General features: G+C 43.8%; 2 protein-coding genes across 6 annotated transcripts in view; one reads left to right on the forward strand and one right to left on the reverse strand.

Annotated features, from left to right (window-relative positions):
• Positions 1-435: 435 nt before the first annotated feature.
• LOC143338381 (leukemia inhibitory factor receptor) lies at positions 436-6,963 on the reverse strand. The gene is made up of 16 exons (XM_076758739.1): positions 6,882-6,963; positions 6,592-6,633; positions 5,700-5,756; positions 5,486-5,600; positions 5,220-5,374; positions 4,969-5,114; positions 4,301-4,442; positions 4,092-4,180; positions 3,765-3,972; positions 3,447-3,632; positions 3,019-3,150; positions 2,336-2,497; positions 1,558-1,701; positions 1,362-1,443; positions 1,196-1,277; positions 436-1,055 (listed from the first exon to the last, which is right to left on the reverse strand). The coding sequence occupies exons 1-16, from the start codon at positions 6,961-6,963 to the stop codon at positions 579-581; spliced, it is 2,301 nt and encodes a 766-aa protein (XP_076614854.1). The 3' UTR covers positions 436-578.
• A 6,234-nt stretch (positions 6,964-13,197) lies between these two features.
• mast4 (microtubule associated serine/threonine kinase family member 4) overlaps positions 13,198-20,137 on the forward strand; it is an 88,866-nt gene continuing 81,926 nt past the window's right edge. For all 5 annotated transcript variants that reach the window (XM_076757483.1, XM_076757489.1, XM_076757484.1 and 2 more), the window contains exon 1: positions 13,198-13,703. In XM_076757483.1, coding sequence (XP_076613598.1) covers positions 13,506-13,703 — 198 coding nt within the window. In that variant the 5' untranslated portion in view covers positions 13,198-13,505. The remainder of the gene's footprint in view (positions 13,704-20,137) is intronic.

A 20,137-nucleotide genomic window follows, 5' to 3' on the forward strand; every position in this document is an offset into this window, starting at 1 on the left:
GGCCTAAAATGAATGTTACAAGAGCTTTGCGAAGACATTCGTGGTTAAGTAATTCAGTGACCCGTCATGGATCCGTTAATGAGCGCATGTTCAGTCATGTTTTCATCATGAGGTATTCAGATATACAGATGTGAATGATATCGGTTTCGGGTAATGTACACATGCAGTATGTACAGGAGTGAGCAGAGATGATGTGCATTGACAGAGGAGACTGTTCAAGTAGTCCGGACGGACAGGTAGGTATAGTAAGGAGGTAGGAAGAGGGACAAACTGGAGGTCTGTCTTTGTACTGTACTTTTTTTTTTTTTTTGCTTTGATTACTCAAGTGTCTCTTTCAACAGTAGTTTTGGCAGCTGAGATAAACATAGAGCTGAGTACTCTACTTGTAGTATTGCTATTTGAGACTTTAGCTAGTAATCCACAACAACCAGCAAACCGGATGTCAGCCCGTCATCACGCACCTCTGCACCCCGAGGACGTCCAGAGAGAACTCATTTATTCAGTCCTTCATGCACAGGAGCTCTTACGATCCCGTGATCCTGGCGCTTCACGCTCAGCAGCCTTGTTCCAAACTGTTCTCACAAAATCATGGACATATCCTCATTGTTCGAGGTCGGACTGGTACTGAACTGCCTCACATAGTCCAGTCCTGATTTCATCATGGTCAACTGAAGTTGGTCCGTCTCCTCTGGTTCGCTTTCTTGAGTAACTGACGTATTCGCCGCCATGCCCTGAGGCATCACCTGCTGAAACATTTCCATTGTTGTATATCCACTTTGAAAGGCAAAAGCAGAAGAGTGCAGGTCTGTCCGTTGGATGTCTGAGAATGTTCCTGCGGTAACCTCAGGTGGGATGTCCCCATTTGTGTCCTCGGTGTCTGCTTGGAGCCCGGAACAAGTCATTTCTGGTGAGTCTTCCTCGTTCTCTGAGGCGTGAAGAAGCAGCGGCATTGATGGTGATGCACCAGCAGGGATCGCCTCTTCGTTCTCAACCACCTGAAGACTATTTGTATCCCATTCCTCCACCTTCAGAGTGTTGATGGACTCCAGTAGTTCCTGAGTGAAGTAAAGACAGCTCAACAGCTGGAGGTTCGCAGTACACTATGTGTCCTCGTTAGCTGGATTTCTCCACAGTCTGGATGATGGCCAGCGTTAAACTGGTGGTAGACTCATTGAAAGCTCAGACAGACACTTACCAGTTCAAAGGGTCCTTCTATTTTCTGTATTGCGCTGCTGTCTCCAGGGTTTGGTATGCTCGGCCACAGAATGACTTTTCCTCTAGATAAAGTAGGCAGAGTCAAGTCGATAGATGTTTGAAATCTGCAACAGCTTGTTCAACATGCTTGTAAGACAGCGCTGTACCTTTTTATTAATGGAGATCCAAATATCAGCACAGTAAAAACAACTGCAAAGACCGCGATGACCCCACTGATGTTAGAATATCCTAAGGAAAGGTTTAAAAAGGGAATAAATACAAAATAAGTGAGTATGTTTTTTGGAATTTGAGGCAAATACAAGTATCAGAAATTCAGTTTTATGAATGAAGAACTGACGTAACCTTGATGGTTTGTTTTAAAGAGGCTCGCTGTGCTTCGTACTCCTGCTCCTGCCTGCGTGAAACCAGATATCTGGACTTTGTACGCTGTCCCACTTTCCAGATCCGTCAGTTCGTAGCTGGTTAACCCTGGATCCACCGTAATATCTGCAAACAAAGCGTGACAGTTGTCAGCATATTACAACTGCTGTGAAGCTGGACTGATGGTTTTTTACACTTGGTAAAACAGGTGTTAGCCATGCTAGCAGTGTGGCTATATGGATGGGAACATGGTCAACAACTTTCAACTTTCTTTTTCAGACATTCATGGTCCCCAGAGTATGGATCCTCATAACTTTGTTGATCTCACGACTTTGCTAGCACCTGCAACCGGCGGTTCTCATTATCCAGGTAATTATCTCAACATCTACAGGATGGAGGGCCACAAAACTTTGTACAGGCGCTCATGGCTTTTGGAGGATGAACCTGACGTTGGTCATCAGACTTTCCCGTTAGCCTCAGCTGAACAACCCTTTGTTTGCAAACTTAACATGTTAGCATGCTAACGAGCTAAACTAAGATGGTGTACATGGGAAACTTGCCATATTGAGCGTGTTAGCACTTAGCTTAAAGCACAGCTGTACATTAGTAAAGCCTCTCATGGCTGATAGCAGCTAATCCAGAGCACTCGGCAGACAGGGACTCCACTGAGAATAATGCATTCAGAGGCTTTACAGTTTTAGCCAGAGGTGTAGAAGTCTATGGGTGAGTAGTGACCCAGTTCAAGGTGCATGATGCTTACTTCTCTCTGTGCTCGGCTCCCTGTGGTCATACACCGTGCAGTGGATTATGTAACCCCGTAGGAAACCTCTGACGTCGTCCTCCGGGATGGACGCCCACTGCAGCGCCGCTGAATTCTGCGTCACGTTGTAGCTGTTGATGTTCGTGGGAGCACTGACGGGAGCTTCGGGAGCATCAAGAGCATCAAGACGTCAGACTGTTTTGTTGTGCACAGGATGGGAACAAACTAGCACTGCTGGCCTGTCGTGAATGATCTTTATCACTGTTTACAGGCCATGCTAGCAGTGTAGCTCTACTGAAATATTCATTGGATGAGTTGCCATAACATTTTATACATTGATGATCTCCAGAGGATCAAAGCTAATGACTTTTTTCCTCTAGAGCCACCAGAAGGTCAAATTTGCCATTTATCCAGTGAAATATCTCTACATCTACAGGTGGATGGATGACTTTTTTGTAGCGCCACCAGCAAGTTGACACTGTAAACGTCTCGACAACTGTTTGTGCAGCCATTCATGGTCTTTTTGAACTTCTTGTGACCGTCAGTCCAATCCTTTGGTTTTCTTCATAACGAGCATTGCAGCTTCACAGAGCTGCTAGCATGTTGATAGTCTGTCGTGCTTATTATAACAACAGTGTACAATTAAACAGACATATTGGAAAGTTGGCAGGCCTGTGACTTACATCCTTCAGTGAAATAGAACTGCATGCTCCCATAGGTGCTCTCGCTGTTGTTGATGTGCTTCATGTTGCAGGTGTCCTTGTTCGGTCGTGTGTGCAGAGTGATGCTGTATCTCGTATAAGGCTCCAGAGGCTCTGGGTGTTTCCAACAAACAGGTGGATTATCTCAGAGGCAGGAAGCTTAATGTATTTCATCACGCACCAAAATCAGCTCTGTCTTCCAGAAATTCTGTTTGCATGCTGCTAATATGCATCAGCAAACACAATGAAACCTGAATGAGGTTTACTATTATCAACAAAATGAGGAAACTTATTTTAAATTAGAGTTTGATGTTTATGCACCAATTACATTTTCTTCCAAACACATTAGGCAAAAAAAAAAAATCATTAACATGAACAGAACTGATCAAAATTTGTGAGTATTTACACACCTGGTAAAGGAGATAAGGTCCTGCGGTTGTTCACATTCTGATAAAAGGACATATATGCTGCTTTATGTCCCTTCTTCGTCCACTCTACAGAGTAGCAGACATAGGTTTTAATCAGATTGTCTTCCCAGTAGATGGTAAAAGAAGTGTCGCTGTGAACCGTCACGTTCAGCTTCCCTGCGGCCGTACCTGCAAAAAACGCCAGTCTTATAAATTCTGCAGGATATTTGCATAAACAGATTAAAAAAAACCCTCATGTAGAGCCTTTGTTTATACAAAAGTGGTGCCAGATGAAACTGAGTGTTTTTGTGGGGTCCTCACTGGGCTCGTCGTCTCGCTGTGGTATGGTCTGACTCACTGCTGGGGAGGTGCTGGCGTTGTTGACAGCGCTGATGTTGAGATGATAAGCTGAATGGGAGAGAATGAGTGTGATCTGAGGCTGAGAGATGCTCATCCGCTCACATGGCTCCTCTCCTGACGCTTTACCGATGCTCACGTCGTAGCCGTCATGCAGCTCTTCGGCAGGAAACTGACAAACAGGGTCATTTTAGGGTCATGATAACATCAGGCATGGCTACGCAGAAGACAAAGTCGTCAATATATTTGTCATGGATGGAAAATATGAGGTGACACTTAAAAAAAGGAGACCTTCCAGGTTAAAGAGAGCAGCCGACGGCCTTCTCTCTCCGCGATGTCAGTGTCTTCAAGGCTGACAATGACAGGCTGCGATGTCAGCTCTGAGAGGGGACGTTCATTTATTGTGAGATAAGAAAATATATTCAACTTCACTGTAAAAACAAACTGCTTCATTTCATGATATATTCAGTTGTAACCAGTGAAGCAGGAAGCAGACTGACCTGCTGGGACGGTGTAGGCTTCACTCCAAACACACTGTGTGCATTTTCTGTTGTTGACGCACTGTATCTGCACAGCATACACCAGTGAGGCGTTCAGGTTCTCCACTGTACAGGTCGTTCCATTCTGGGACTGCACAGGTGACTGTGAACAACATCGAAATTAATAATTATTAAACCTTGATAACAAACTGTGACATATGGACAGAGTGGACTGTGACATAGACATTTGAAGGGTATTTACGTTATGGATAATTATTATAAGAGACAGGCTTCTATATAGTGGTTGGATGTTTTACTGTTAGCAGCTACAACCAAAAGATTTGTCACCGGCAGAGGGGAACTGGAAAGAAAGGGCCCTTCCTGTTGGGTGTTTGAATGGTATTGTAAAGTAATAAATAAGTACAGCTGCAGTACAATCTGATGCGTTGAGCAATAATGATACTTCTTGATCTGACATTTTCAGGCTAAATCAGCTGCGACAGACGCCATCGATGCATGCTGAAACTTCAGTCTGTGCGCTCTAAGTCCAAAGCTGTGTTCAGCTTGTTTGATAACAGCTTACATTGTAATATAATTACACATAAAACATGCTTTATTCTGATGTATTTTAGTTTCTGTGATAGTTATTCCACATGAATATAGAGATATTGAAAACTTTAAATACTGACCTCGCTCCACAGGAGGCTGCCCAGTGGTTTATATCTCACTGCGTAATACTTGATGACCTTTTGGTCCACTTTTTGCCATCCTACATTCACATCTAATCTTCCAGAGTAGCGGCTGAAAGACACATTAGATGGAGGACCACATCGCACTGAAATAGTAAAATATATATTTGTACATATCACCTTATTCAGATTATCAAGAGGAGAAAAATACAAAGAGATCTGGTGGTAAAAATACATTTTTGCAGACTTACACAAGTTCTTTGGTGATCCTGTGAAAGCTGCTTTTGTGCAGTTTGTTGACTCAGCGTTTTCAAAAACCTCTGCAGTCATGTCGAAGTTTTCATATACTTTGATATTTGCAGAGACGTCGGTGATGTTGATGTGAGGTTTGCAATAGTTTTTGCTCCTAAGAAGATAAATTAATTTAAAAAATGATATGTTCGTCATGAAAAGTCAGTGTGAATGTGCTGAAAAATATGTTTAATTTCACTGCTGCTAGTGCTACGTGCTACTTAACTGTTGCTGTATGATGAGTGTGAACATCTTTTTTGATGCGTGCTTTCCAGGTTTCCACACGCAGGTTTTTTTAAGTGAGTTATATTTACCAAAACAATCTAAATCATGGACTCCATCTGAAGAACAGACAGTGTACAGTTATAATAATAATATCATGAATAAAAACATATTTTCAAACAGCTCATGATTGAACTCGGGATGACTCATGTGTTTACCTGGGTGAATCCCACAGTGCTGATATTTGAGAGAAATGTCCGCTGGCTTGCAGTTCACTGGAACATAATATGAGTGTGGTGTGAAACTAGACGGTGATCATCGAGAATGCGTTTTCTCACAGTGGAAAAACACAACTCTAAATGTGGAACTTTTATCTCATTACAGGAAATGTGTGTAATGCTGTTGTTGTGACTCTTTATCACTTTATTAATGCCAGTTAAAACACTCACACCTAATACTCAAATGCACTGAAAATGTCCATCCAAATATATTATTAAGCTTATATAAATTATATAACATGCTACAATAGGCAGCCAATCACCAAATAATCATTAGCAAATGTGATAATAAACAGAACTGTTTCTACTGTCAGATCTAGAAGGTCTATTACGGTGTGCTGCAATTCTGCATGTAGTTTGTCCCAATGGTGTTGCCGTACCCCACCGCTGGACTGCATAAAGCAGGTAATATCAGTGTTAAGGATCGCGTGTCGTCTATTTCATTACTTCTAAATTTATAAATATAATGGGAAGTAATATGAGTGTTATGTGGGCTAAATGACTGTCCAGGTTTTATAAAATGTTCTGAAAATCAGAATCTTATTAACGGATATCGTCTCGCAATGTTATGCTAATCTCCTGCCTGTTAGCCAGCTAGCAAACATTCCGCGCGTTAGTTAGCAAACAGCGCACGCAGTGTGAGGACGTTCCACCTGCTAGCATGGCGCTAGGTTAGGATCTGTAATGTTGGGAACATTAATTTATTATTATAACACTTAACTATGAATCTAGGAAGCCTACTTATTAAACGTAATATGCAGAAATCATTTATATCTGAGTAGCATATGCGGCTTAATAAGATGAAAAGTGACAAAGAGTCAAATTAGCCCACCTGAAGATGATTGAACCGTAGTGTTGCATGCTAGGATCAGACCTTTAATGTGAAAACAGCAGGAATCACCTTTAAGCATGAAATCTTAATTGTTTTTTGATATAGACAGTATATAACAGATTGTTAAAGACTGAATGCAAAAGTGGATTTATTACAAAGAAGAAATTTCCCTTAAATATATGACAGCGATTCATTTTGAATCCACTGTTTTTCCTTCAAATAGCTCAAAATGATCATTTAATAGTTGCAGGAAATAAAGATAATAAAAGCAAAAGTGACAGGTCACTTACCCAGGATGAAAATGTGTGAATGGCTCGCACAGGACGAGCATTTTGGGTCTGAAACATCGAGCTGAGCTGCACAGCCAGCCATGTCGCCAGGGAGCGACTGAAAGACTGAAACCAAGAAACCAACAAAGTGGATTTGAGGCAGCCTCACGCCCACAATCTGCCACCGTTTACAGCCACGCTCAGCCTCCGCTCGCTGACCGAGGAGGAGATATTCTGGGGAGTGAAACGCTCAGCGTGGAGGGGCGGGTTTGTCAGACTTGTCACATTCATAGAGTGACAATAACCAGGCGATTGGTCCGCTGGAGTTTGCAGAAAAACTGTCATCGTCTTTGTACTTCTTCTTTCCACAAGAACAGCTGCTGGCGTGTGAGGGTGCTTGAATAAAACCACCATGGAGGTGCCTCACAAACCAAGACGCTGTGAAGCAGCAGTGTGCATGAATTGCATGAATGAATGAACTTCTCTTTTCTCCGAGCAGTTACTGAAAACAAGCTGCCTCAGCTTCACCGTGACTCAAAGCATGAGGACGAGCGTCTTGTCCTGTGATTTCAGGAGCTTCTGTTGCTTTCAAAGAACTGGAATTTTCATTTGAAAGTCACAAACTGCTTCAAACATTTCATTTTCAATCAGACGTGGATTAATTTGAGCGTTTCAGAGAACAGACTGGTTGTGAATGGCTTTAGGAAGGAAGTAGAGTGAAAAAAGAGAGCACGCACCATCGAGTTGTCCTCAGTCACAGTTATTCTACATGTTTACAGATAATCTGATTCACTGCACAATAAAGAAATGCAGTGTCACATGGACACTTAGTGGCCTGCTGTACGAGAAAGACAAGCGTTTCAATGTATTGTGCTTAATGTATTTGAAAGGAGACCAAGAAATAAACAGCAAACATGAGAAAATTGGTTTGGCTTTGTTTTACTGGGACGTGCAAATTTTCTGCAGATCAGCCCTCGACTAGATCCCACCCAGACGTTTTAAAATATATGAAAATACTCTGATGTTTTAAAGTATGTAAAAAAAAATACTCTTTTAAAATGCTTTTAATGATCATTTGTGTCTGATTTTGGTTCAGTGATTAAACGACATCATCATCATCATCATCATCATCATCATACCGCACAGTGAAGGTCAAAGCCAAGTGAAGCATAATGTGTGTGTGTGTGAGAGAGAAAGTGCACAGTAATCTGAGACCACTGTTGACTCAAACACTCTCTGGTATCTTGAAAGGTTGCTGACATCATCGCAGTGAGAAACGAATTCATCAAACGCTGCACTTTTCCCAAAAGTGTCCTCAGATACTCCGAGATGTGACTTTGTGCATTGAGATGTTCAATATGTGACTTAACACTTAACACTGAGACCAGACTGTTCAGTGACTCCGGCGTTAAACTTGGGAGGTGAAAAGTATTTGCACATTCATAGATTCTGGATTTTTAAATGGAGAAGGAGCGGATGTAGTTTTTTTGTTGTGGGAAAAAACAGATGAGAGTATTTTCTATGTCTTAAAACATCTCATTGAGATTTGAGTGAAAAATGTGAATTTTGCGTGTTTCTCAGCTGTTTGCCGATGTAAACAAATCTTTGGCAGCAGCAGAGAACTTTACTAACCCGTGTGATGTGATCGAAAGCTCCAGAACAGCTGCTAAATGGACCTGAAAAATAACCTTTGAACATCAGTTAGAAATAACTTATTTAGTTCCTGTCAGTCTATTTTGGAGTTCCCTGTTTTACACCAGCTTCAGGTATTGAATTGAGAGATGTCTTTTCTCAGAAATGCACTTCCTTATAGCGACCTCTTTTTATGTTTGTTCTTTAAGGCCGGGCGACGCCGCCCCCGTTTACGAGCTGCAGCAGCAGGTGGATGAAAGCCGGCTGCACCTGTTTGCTTTAAGAGGTTTTTAAGAAAGTGACGCAAACCACTTCAGCACCAAGTGTGCAGAAGTGCATTCATATTTTGTGAGATTTAAGACAGAGGAACAGAGAAACGGTCACGTCCTTCTCGCTGCATGTTGAAAACACACAGGAAGCTCAGCTCTTCTCACCTCACTGACTGCACGGTTATGGCTCTTTATCGCGATCTGGATCTCCACGCTGCACTTCAACCTCAGTTGTTGCATGTGATTTTCATCTCTGCTGCTGCTGCTCTCAACCTGAGGTGGACTGAAATTTGAAAAAGTGCTGATTGGCTCCACCTCAGACGCGTTTACCTGTAGGTGTTCACAGTATTGAAATTAGGGGAATTGACGTGTTTTGAATCAAAAGCTGAGCGTTTGACAGATCTTTGCCACTGGAAATTGATTTCCACTAAACAAGTAAATGCTTGCCCACTCATATTTCTCTCATTGTGTCTTGTAAATTTCCCCACCTTTACTCTTATCGTCCTGAAGATCAACAGTGTGCTGTAAGTCACTTGTGGTCTGCGACAGTTGAAACATCATGTGGGTTCCTCTTTGCTTTGATCAGAATCCTTCAGTCACATCTTAGTAACACACAGAGTGTCCTGAAGGAGAGCACGGGGTTCAGTAATCTCTCAGAAAACTGAAACGCATCATTTCTCCTGCGTTTGAAACAACGCCATGAAAGAAATATTCTGCTTTGGAGCTGCGTCTGCACAAGAAAACACTCATTCTGAAGCTCGTAAAGCCATTTAGAAAGTTATCAAATGTCGTTACGTAAGAAATCAAACAACAGAGTTCACATGCAACACTTTTGTAGTTTTTTGTTGAATACAGCCGAAAAAGAAGTGTGAAAGAAAACAGCTGCACAAACAGAAATCAATGAGTGACTCCTGATGGTTTAAACTGCACAAAAGCCATTTTCAGCAGCTTCTCTATAATCGCATGTTATGAAGATGGACGTCAGTGATTACAGCTGCAAATAAAGTCTGCTTTCTTCCATTATTTAGGACAGCATCAACATTGTCTGAAAGCATAAAACCTTGTGATTTAATCTTTTTGGATCCCAGAGTCAGTGTGACAAACGTTGCCTGTTTTGTAAACTGCAAGTTGAAAACTGAATGTGTCAGACTGAAATGACTAAAACTGCTGAAAAGCTTCAGATTTTTACCATGTTTGTGTCTGAGTACATTTGTTTCATCCTGACTTTTTGATCATAAACTGCAAAGTGTTTATTGATCCCAGTGTCAGCCTCTGCACAGAAAACAGGGTCCTGGTCAAAAGACAAACAAACAGCTGAGGAGGACGCACGTTTGGTTTTCAATGACCTGTTTTCATCAGCAAACAGCGCCCTCCTGTGGAGAGTCTGAGTGGACTAAACACAGAGGACACATGCTGCATGATAACGACACACAGTGAGCGTGTTTCAAGATGTGCACTGAAACCCACAAAGACACGCAGGACGTTTAGTAAGAAGAGACTTTTTCATTTTTAGAAATGAATCAACACAAAAGCTTTAAGCAGGCAGATTATAAAGCTGAACAATAGTGGATAAAAGATTAGATTTCAGTAACATTACAGCTGAACTGAAGACATGTTTGGTTAAATTTAAGATTCGATTTGAAACGTGCACACAGCTCTGTGAGGCTGCCTAGAGCTAAATGCTAACGTGACCGTGCTAACACACTGATGTTTGCATGCATAATGTCGACCATGTTCATCATTATTTTAGCAAGTTAGCAATAAGCTGAGGATCTTTAGTTCTGCAGGTTTTTGGTCACAAACAGAAGTCTGGACACGTTTTAGATTTAAATTCAGACTTTGGTCTGAAGATGGCGCTAAATTAAAAGTAGGTACATCATCGAAAATTATGACAGTCGTGTCTTTGTGGGTCTCATTTGTCCTCAGTTTCACCCTTTTCCCTCTCTTCGTTTTTCCTGGGTTTGGTCTTTCAGGATGTGGCTAAAACCTGTTTTGATTTGCCATTTAAAAGGGGATTTTTTTGTGCCCAAGAGAAAGAAGGCAGGGGTGAGAGGAGAGGCGACCCTCGGGACAAATGACATTTACACCAAGCAGTTTTGGCCTTTCAAAGTCAGCCTAAAGCTCGCAAACGCCGATTTCAGTGCAGGATGTGAGAGCAGTGAGCAGTGAACACCTCTAACACAAGAAAGTGAAAGTTTAGATGCCATCTTAGATTAGCATGCTAACAATTGCTAATAAACATTAACACAAAGTAGAGCTGAGGCTGATGGGAATTTCATTAATCTTACAGGCGTTTGCACATAAACCAAAAAGACAAATTTAGTTTATGATCTGATGATGGAGCTGTTTTGTGGCAGTCCATCCAAAAAGTTCACACCACACCACAAATGTAAACCTCATGGTGGTGCTAGAGGAAAAGTCGAGATCACCAGTCAGTTGGATTCATCCACTGGGAGCCATGAACGTCTGTATGAAACATCATGGCAATACGCCCAATATGTGTTGACATATTCAGCCTTAGGTCACGTGTTGGACCGACTGCTGCTTCAGCAGAGGTTTTCAGACTTGCAGAGGATCCCACTGGCCTCATTTATGTGTTAAGAAACAGTCAAACCTGGACAGGTGTTAGCAGGGACAGCATGACGCCTGATGATTCTGACTGCAGTGCTCAGTATTTACACAGGATCTGACTGTCAGCACTGTCTCAGTAACCGGCTGGATGTAACAGCTCAACACTGCAGCCTGTTTGCTGTCTGCAGCTCGGTGCACCTTGACACGATGTGCTGGAGAGGGATTATAAAAGGAGGAAGGTGTTTGAGGTTCACTGCGTGTGGAGTTAACAGTGAGGCTGCAGGGCAGAGTGTGTGCTGCCGGCTGCAAACTGAGCTGCTCAGTTCGGTTTGTGTTTAGATTTCAGAGAGGACGTGGGCGTAGTTTCAATCACAACAACCGAATTAAAGAGGAATTAATGCACATTTTAAAAGCCTCTGTTGATTGCTCCACTGCTAATCCACAAACCAGTTTAATATGTTTGAATTACTTAACAAAGGCTTGACCGTCTTGCATGTGTACTGCAAAGAGAAGCGTCCTTTACCGCCTTATATTCTGTTCTTAGGGTGACTTTGTAACATCTGTCCAGGGGCTGCAGATGAAAAACTGCCTCTTGTCTAACTCCCTGGTGGGAGTAACGCTCACGAACGCCCATCTATCAACTGAGGAATATGATTAATGTGGTGGGAAATCTTGAGCAAACAAGCAAAAAGATGCTCTCTGGGTGTAGCGGCTGACATCATTCATGGGTGCGGCACTGTCCCAACAAAAGACAGCGATGACACATTCACTGGCCTGGGAACTCTTTGCTAATTTGTTCCCAATTTGGTTTAATGAAGATGACTGAAGGGATGAAAGCGACAAATATTATTTCCCTCTTGCTAATCCCTCCTGTGTGTTGCATTCGAGCGTGTTTATGTGATGATCTGTGCAGCAAAGCATTCCCTCTTGGTTGAGCCAGCCATGTTTTCCATCAGGGCCCTGCAGATTGTTTGAAATAACAGGCAAATTCCCATCATTACAGTGTAATATCCTTCTTGTGATTTACAGTAACTGCAGGGCCCCCTAGTGGGCGCCGTGCGTGGGGAGCCCGAGCTCTGCTGCAGGTGGGATGATAATTCTATGGTACACCTCAGTATGCACAGGGTTTACCTGGAAAGCACTGCCAAGTTAAGACAAGTGCTTTCTCAGAAGGTAAACCTGCGTAATCTGTGTAAACAGCAATTGCTATTCTGGGAAATGTCAAAGTCGTAGTTTTCACGGGCAGAGGGAGGAAAGACGTTGACATGCGAAGCAATGGACAGCTTTTTATCATCAAGCTGCCTGTGAGGCGAGGGGGACGCGTGTGAATGAACGCGTTTGCCATTAAGAGGAAAAGGATGTCATCACACAGAAACTGGCTGATGTATCCCAGACTTTTTATCAGCTCTTCACAGTGCTGGAAGAGAAAATGCAGTGAAAATACTCCACTGCAAGTAAAAGTCCTGCATTCAAAACCGTACTTGAGTAACAGCATGTCAGTATTCGTAAAATGTACTTAAAGGTACTCATTGTTTGTGGATGAGTATCACTGCTGTATTAATGTGTATGCTGCAAAAAAAAAAAAAAATCAAAATCAACACATCTGGAGATACGTGGTTTTCACCGGACGGGAAGGCTGTGGGGGGAAAAGCTGTCAGATGGATGTAATGGAGTAAAAGTACTCTAAGATGGAGAGAAGTAAGAAGAAATACTGAAGTCCAGCAGTACTTGAACTCATCCTGATGGCCTCGGACTGAGCAGCATTTTAAAAGCGTCTCTGCTTGGTTTGGCACGAGCTGTGATCTGATTGGCCCTCCCCCGCACGTTGTGGGCGGGCTTTCCTCGGGCTGCGGGCCGTTCGTTATGAAGCCAGTGACGGTATGGACTCACGCAGCCTGTAAACGAGCGTCTGGAGCCGCGCAGGGGCAACTTTTAGCCGAAGATGAGCCGTCGCTTTGACGCTGAACAGGGTCGGAAAGTATTTTAACAGCGCGGACTTTGGAGGACGTCGTGACTTTTGTTTTTACTCCGTCAGAAAAGTGGCGTCCTTTCACGGACTCGTAAAATGAGCCCGGCGCACAGGTGCGCTGACAGGTTAATTAGTAGCTACGTTTTGTTTTGACGTGAATGGGCTTGTGTTTGGCTCCTGAACATCAGCACACCCGTCGGTGAAATGGAGCGTTTTTCGGCGCGTGGAAGTCAGTCGTCGTCAGGTTCACACACCTTGTCCGAGGGAGAGGAGGTGACGGCCGCGCTGGAAGTTTCTGGAGGTGATGGACACAGCTCGGACTCCGAAGGGGTCAACGCGGGACAGGACGACGGCAACGCGGAGACACCAGCGGCCGAAGACAGCGAAGACGAAGACGAGAAGGTAAACACACAGCCCACGCCTCAGTTCACTGACACTCTAATCCCCGTCAACACCTGAAGGCAGCAGAGAAACACATCTGGAGACAGCGGACTCATTAATTTCGCTCCTGCTGTCAAAATATTTGCAAGCAGCTGCAGGAGCTCCTGGTCTGAGCTTGCTGGGCTGAACGCGAACTCTTATTCATGCCGTGTGCTGCTTTGACTTCATCCTCTGCATTTAGGAGTCATCCTCGTCATGCGTGCTTTCAGTGCAGGCTGTGAGCTGGAGGTCCAGACCAGACATGCACTGATCCACCTTTACTCAGCTCTGATCTCACTAATACCAGCCGCTTTTTTCAAAGGTTGCAGGAGGCTGCAGGAAACCACACATACTTCTTACTAAAAGAGCAAATAATTGCACAAATCCATTCAATTCAAATGTGCTTGTAAGTGAAGTGTAGGTTGAGTAGGTTTCACATGCAGTCAGGTGTAGAGGTGGTAAATCAAGTGCACAGCAATGCATTATCAGCTACCAGTCAGTAGGTTTCTGCACACGAGTTCAACATAAAGCCTTCATTAGGTTTTTAAAGTGCATATTTGAAATAGAAGTGCAGGAACTGTGCAGAAAAGTAAATATATTTAGGCTAAATGAAATCATCTGATAAGTCAATGACGTCAGTATCGTCAGTCCATATCAAACTCTATCTGTTAAGTGTTTTTTCATTCTTTTACGTGGCTCCAGTTTGTGCCTGTCATCGCTGAACAACACTTACTGCTGCATTCACACAGTCCTTAATGACCGTTTGAACCATCTGGATGAAAAGAAGTCACATCTGCTGCATGAAAAGCAAGATTTTCAACCTGTTCCTCAACCTGCGCCTCTTTTCCTAACCAAACAAAGATGGCAGCTGCAGATTAAATCCATGTTAGATTTGTGCAAAATGATCATGAAAAGCCAGCTGAAACGAATTCATGCAAACTTCATGCAATGAGGGTAGACAAAATATTAGGAACACCACTCGGTATAGAGCGCAGTGCAGCCTGTAAAGTTCATTAACTGCTCTGAAACTGAACGTTACTTCAAGATAAAAAGTTTACGTGTGATGTTTCTGTCCAGTATTGAATACAATGGGAATGTCTTGCTGCTGTTTTTACAAAAACTGTGTATGTAATTTCCAGCCAGTTGGATTACAACTTGAGAAACGGGTTAAAAGTCTTCTCTGTCGTGCAGCAAACAGAATATTTGCTCGTCCACATAGTAAAAGTTACGACCTTCTGGGTTTTTCAAAGATATGATGGGTATTTAGTTTTCAGAAAATGGGACGTTCGGCTCTGCGAATAGAAAGTGATGATGAAACACGGGAGGCACAGGCTGAGGCCGAATCCTCCAGTTGTTGTGGTGTTTGTTCAGGAAGCAGAAGGGGAAAATGAGGAAGACAAAGTTGACGTCTCAGCCTTTTATTGCATATAGCGCTTTACTTGGATGCTCCTGCAGACTGGTTGGACTGGCTCTGGTGAGCGCGGCCTGATGCATGTCGGGGTGTGTTTTCAAGCGCTTTCCTGACCTGAAAACCTTTTGTAAATCATAACATCATGCAACATGACTGCAGGCTGTAGGTGCGGCCGACTGTTATCCCTCATAAAGTCCAACACAAGCACGGGAGAAGACAGAAAATTGTGCAACATGATCCGACTGTTACTCCACAGTTTTCCTTTTAATTTCTTTGATGCAAGGAAGCGCAGCAGGCGGAGGCTAATCTGTGCTTTCTGGCATGACGCAGACCCCCGTCATGAAGCAGAAAACTTAATAACTGCTTTGTCATGGAAGCTGGAAATTCACAGACCTGCAGAAAGGGCCCACATCGTGTTTCCTGTGAGGACGTAAGGACCAAAAATGGAGCGCAACCCATCACATTAGTAGTCATAACACTGTCTCTCCACTGAGCTGGTGTTTGTAAGCATATCAGACTCTCCTGCATCCCCCGGGAGCCCCCCCCCCCCCCAGCGTGGTGTTGTGTTTGCTAACACTGGTGCTTAAATAATTCGCTGTGGCTGAATACAGTTTGACAGTCCATTAGCTTAATAGAGCTGAGCTGTGGCAGACAAAGACCGGTCTCTGATTTCATTCTCTCTCAAAGCGACACTGTTAAAATCATGTTTAATAATAATAATAATTATCTTTATTCGTTGAGCATGCTTCACAAAGACACATAAAAGTGTAATAAAATGGGTCATAAAATCAGGTTTTTCCCCTCATTTTCCCCTCATAGGTGTAATATAATGTCCCCAGAGATACTTTTCCCAGAATTAACCTGAATTTAAGCAGACTTCTGCACGTACTGCATGAACCCTGCGTCCTTTCCTCCCGAGCCCTTTGAAATGTCACTTTGACGTTCATTTAAAACCAGTGACCTCCGCTACGCCGGCCGCCGAACACGAGATGTAATCTGAGCCGTTACCCTGAACTCAGCGGACACATAACAGGCCAAAACACCACAAAGCAGGTCGGATGACCTGCTGGTGAAGCGCAGCCTTCCAGTGGTAACACTACAGGGTTAATCTGGAAACCCTGACCTTTGACCTTTGTGTTGCTGCTGTGGAGTTAAAGAAGGAAAGTCTTCTGAGAACTCGCATGACGTCGCCTTTCCAGACTTAGCTTCAAGGCGTGCGACGCATACCACGGCGGTGCTTCACGGACTTTATTCGACGCTTATCTCCGTGTCGCTGCATCTTTGTCCGTCCCAGACATCTAAATCAGTCCAGCGCCGTGGGCAGGAGCAGAGAACATCATCCACAGTCAGGATGAGATTATCCCACACATCATCCTCTCTCACACGCTCAAGATAAGATAACAGAAATGGATTAAAACAGGTGCAAACGGTTCGGATTTATGAGCCCGTTCTGGACCAAGAAGTTGGACGTTAGTGTCAGCGTCCACACCATCTTCGATAACATCGTCAAGAACGGGAATAATCATGAGTTGCAGCCCTAATATTATACAGCACAGTGCTCAGTTTTGTTGGTAAATTGATTTATCGATTATTCCAATTGATTGATTGTCCCTGTAAGTGTCAGAAAGTCAGGAAAAAATGCCCATCACAGCTTCCCAGAGCCCAAAGTTACGTCCTCAAAGTGCCTGTTTTGTCACGTCAATGGTCTGAAACTGATATATTTCATTTACAAACCCTGGTCCAGACCAAACAAGCAGACGGAGGCGGAGCAGAAGATTCCATGACGGCAGATATCTGATTTTTATCCCGACATCAAAAGCAAAACTATTAATAAACCCGTCTGCTGACCATGAAGTATGCTCAGGAAGCGTTCTTATCATTGAACGGTAGAAGCGATGCAAATGGTTTGTCGGCCATGAAAACACGTCATGGTGTGTGTTTCCCTGATTAACAGGCCGAAAGTCATAAATCCTGATCAGGCCTCCTTTTCATCCTCCTCCACCTGTTACTCCTTATTCATTACTTGCAGTCTGATAATGCTGCTCAGCTCTTTGTGCCACTAAAGAACATAAATAAACACATCAGAAGCATTAAAGCACCTCCTCGAGCGTCCTGGTGATGCAGGATGAAGGTCGCCATCAGTCAGCGAGTTGCCTGTTGGTCTGTTTAACTTCATGTTTGCTCCTCTTCAGTCAACCAAATGAACTGAAGCATATCTGTGAACGCACCCTGAGAGTCAGCCCTCGTCTAAATGCGTCTCCATACTTTCTCATTTTCACCTCTCGTGTTGTGTAAACAGAGTTTGGGAATCATCACTCACGTTGTGCTTAATCTCACCGTTTCCTCTTCGCTGTATTTGTGTTTGCTGCTGCAACAACAGCTGCATTTCCCACAGAGGCTCACTGAGGCTTTGTCTTACGCTGTGCTCTTCAGGCCCAGATGTCATGCTTCCACCCGCTGCGTTATGCTAAGTGCTAAACACTCGCAGCGGGCTAGCCATCATGGCGGAGATCAGCGAAGTTGTTCTCACCTTTTCCTGCTCTTCCCACGGTCTCTCAGGCTCCATAATGGCTGCAGGTGCTCAGGTGGATTATCTTTAGCGCGCCGGCAGAAGCCGAGTGGCGTCCTCAGTGGTGGGTTACATGGAAAATGTGTTGCATAAGGCGCAGGCCATGCCACCCGGGTTAAAGATCACAGATATATCTGCAGCTCTGCTCGGCTTCATGGAGCTTTATGGCTGTTTATTTGAGTTGGTGGAGACCAAAAGCAGAGCTGAATGTCTTGTGCTATGCTAGATTTTTTTGTTTTTTACAGCATACAAAGCTGTTATTTCATTATCCTTATCAAGATTCAAGGCAATATTATTTTTACACTCTTTTTATATATAATGCACATGTATGTAGTTTTGTATCCCTTTTTTTGTTCTTCTCCATCTCTTTTTTTATTCTTGCTGTCTGGATCATCTTAACTTCCCTCCTGTGTTTCATTTCTGTGCCGGTGAATTTATTGCACTCACTTTACATCCATTCATCTTTATCAGTCACCCAGCAGGCAGCTGCTGTCAACTGATAGATTCAGCCCCATGTTTGTCCGTGTGTGCGTATCGCGCTCGATGACGTGCTGTGTGGAGCGGTCAGATCATTTACAGCAGGGTGGCACCTGCCAAATAACAAATGACTTCCCTAAAAGCAAAATCAATAATAATAGAGGGCTGTAAAAAAACAAACAGTACGGAGATTAAAAAAGAATGAGTCCACTGAAATGAAAAGTCCTCCTCAGCACTTCCCTGGTGAGCAGGTTGGTTTGAGCTAAGTGGCTCAGAGAAATGAGTCTGCTCCGTGTGACACTCAGCAAACTGCAGGATTAAAGCAGCTCCAAGGGTTCGTCCAACGGGAGCTCCTCTGTTCAGTTTATCACATGAGACGTGTTCATGTGGTCCGGCTATGTTTAGCACGCAGGGACGGCGTCCGGAGAGACGTTTGTTTGTTGTGTTTGATAGAGATCTGTGGTTTTAATGACATGAGTGAAAACACCGTGACCACCGATAACCACCGCCGTTCTCCACCTGTGCTCAGTGCGAGCGTTCTTCCTGCTGCACCGATTGATTGTATAAAATGAATCCTCATGCATTATGAAATGTGGTAATTTGCTGCTTTTCAGCGGTTTGTATTATTGGAAGCTGCACCTTTCCTCCTCTGCGCAAGCACTTAATAACATCTACCCAGGCTGTGCAGTGAAGGCAGCATGCTCGTGCTCAGTCTGTGTTTATACAGGATGCGTTCAGGCGCAGCGATGAGTGTAGGTCAGCAGCGTTTCGCTCAAGAAACCTGTGCAGGCACGCCGTTACAGGCCGATCACCACAGATTTGTTTGAGAGGATCACAGGATGGAGCCGCACCACCAAACTCCAGTATGTGTCACTGGTGGAATTAATCTGGCAGCTCGAGGTGGTTGCTGCCGGTGTTGGTTTCAGCGGGCCAGCAGCTGAATCATCACGATGGGAACATCTAACATCCACTTCTTCTCACACACTTCAAGCGGAGATGCTCTTTAGTGTCCCGATGAGTCACATTTTCTCCTCTCTTCTCTCTGATCTGCTGTGGCTTGGATTGTGGTTTTGCACAAAAGCATCTGCCAAATGAATAAATGCTGATTTATGTCTGTGTGGAGCATCTTCATCCAAGTACGTTCTCAAAGAGAGAATGTGTGTCGCATGTCTGATTATTCCTGCCTTATCAGTTCCTGTTAAAGGGTGCTCGTTAAGGTCAGTTTACTCGTTAAGTCTGTGGAAACGGCTAGAAAATGCTTCTCAGAGTCTGAGGAAATCAGCCTGGGTGTGTGTAGTTTAAGAGATGTGAGCACTCATTAATCAGGTCTAATAAGCTGCATTATGGGATGTGCAGGGTGTTTGCTGTGTGGTTCATAGTTGGGGCTGAAAGTCAGGATATCTCAGCCTCCATCAGACCAGTTTCACGCTGCACCAAAGCACCTCAGTGAGCAGTTTGAGGGTCAGATGCAGCCGCTGATCTTGGCTCTGTTTGTTCGTCTTATGCAATAAGTTGACTAATAACTCTTCTACAGTTTGAGGCTGTTCCTGAGTCAGAAAGCGCTTCATTGTTCCCTGGATGTATTGATATCCTGCGGCTCAGCCCCTGTTCCTTCATCAGTCTGTTGTTAGTCTTCTTTGGTAAAATGTGTCTTCGAGTTCACGATGTTTCGAGTGCGTTCAGGCTAATGACTTTTTGAGACTTCGAGAGGAATTTGCCAACGAGAGTAGACACGCAGAATTTTATATCCTAAAGCAAACTGCTGAGGATGAGCGGCGCTTTGCTTGCTGCGGGGTGCGGCACTGCTGTGCTTAATGTAAGAAAACAGTGACTCAGGTGGCTCATAATGATGTCAGCGCCGAGCGGAAAAACCAACAGGAGCTCGATGATTTGATTCATTTCGGGTTTCTGACTTTTAAACAGCCGGGGGAAGCAGTTTATCTCCTCCTGCCTCAGTCT

This window comes from Chaetodon auriga, chromosome 19 (genome assembly GCF_051107435.1).
Source record: "Chaetodon auriga isolate fChaAug3 chromosome 19, fChaAug3.hap1, whole genome shotgun sequence".
NCBI classification, from domain to species: Eukaryota; Metazoa; Chordata; class Actinopteri; order Chaetodontiformes; family Chaetodontidae; genus Chaetodon; species Chaetodon auriga.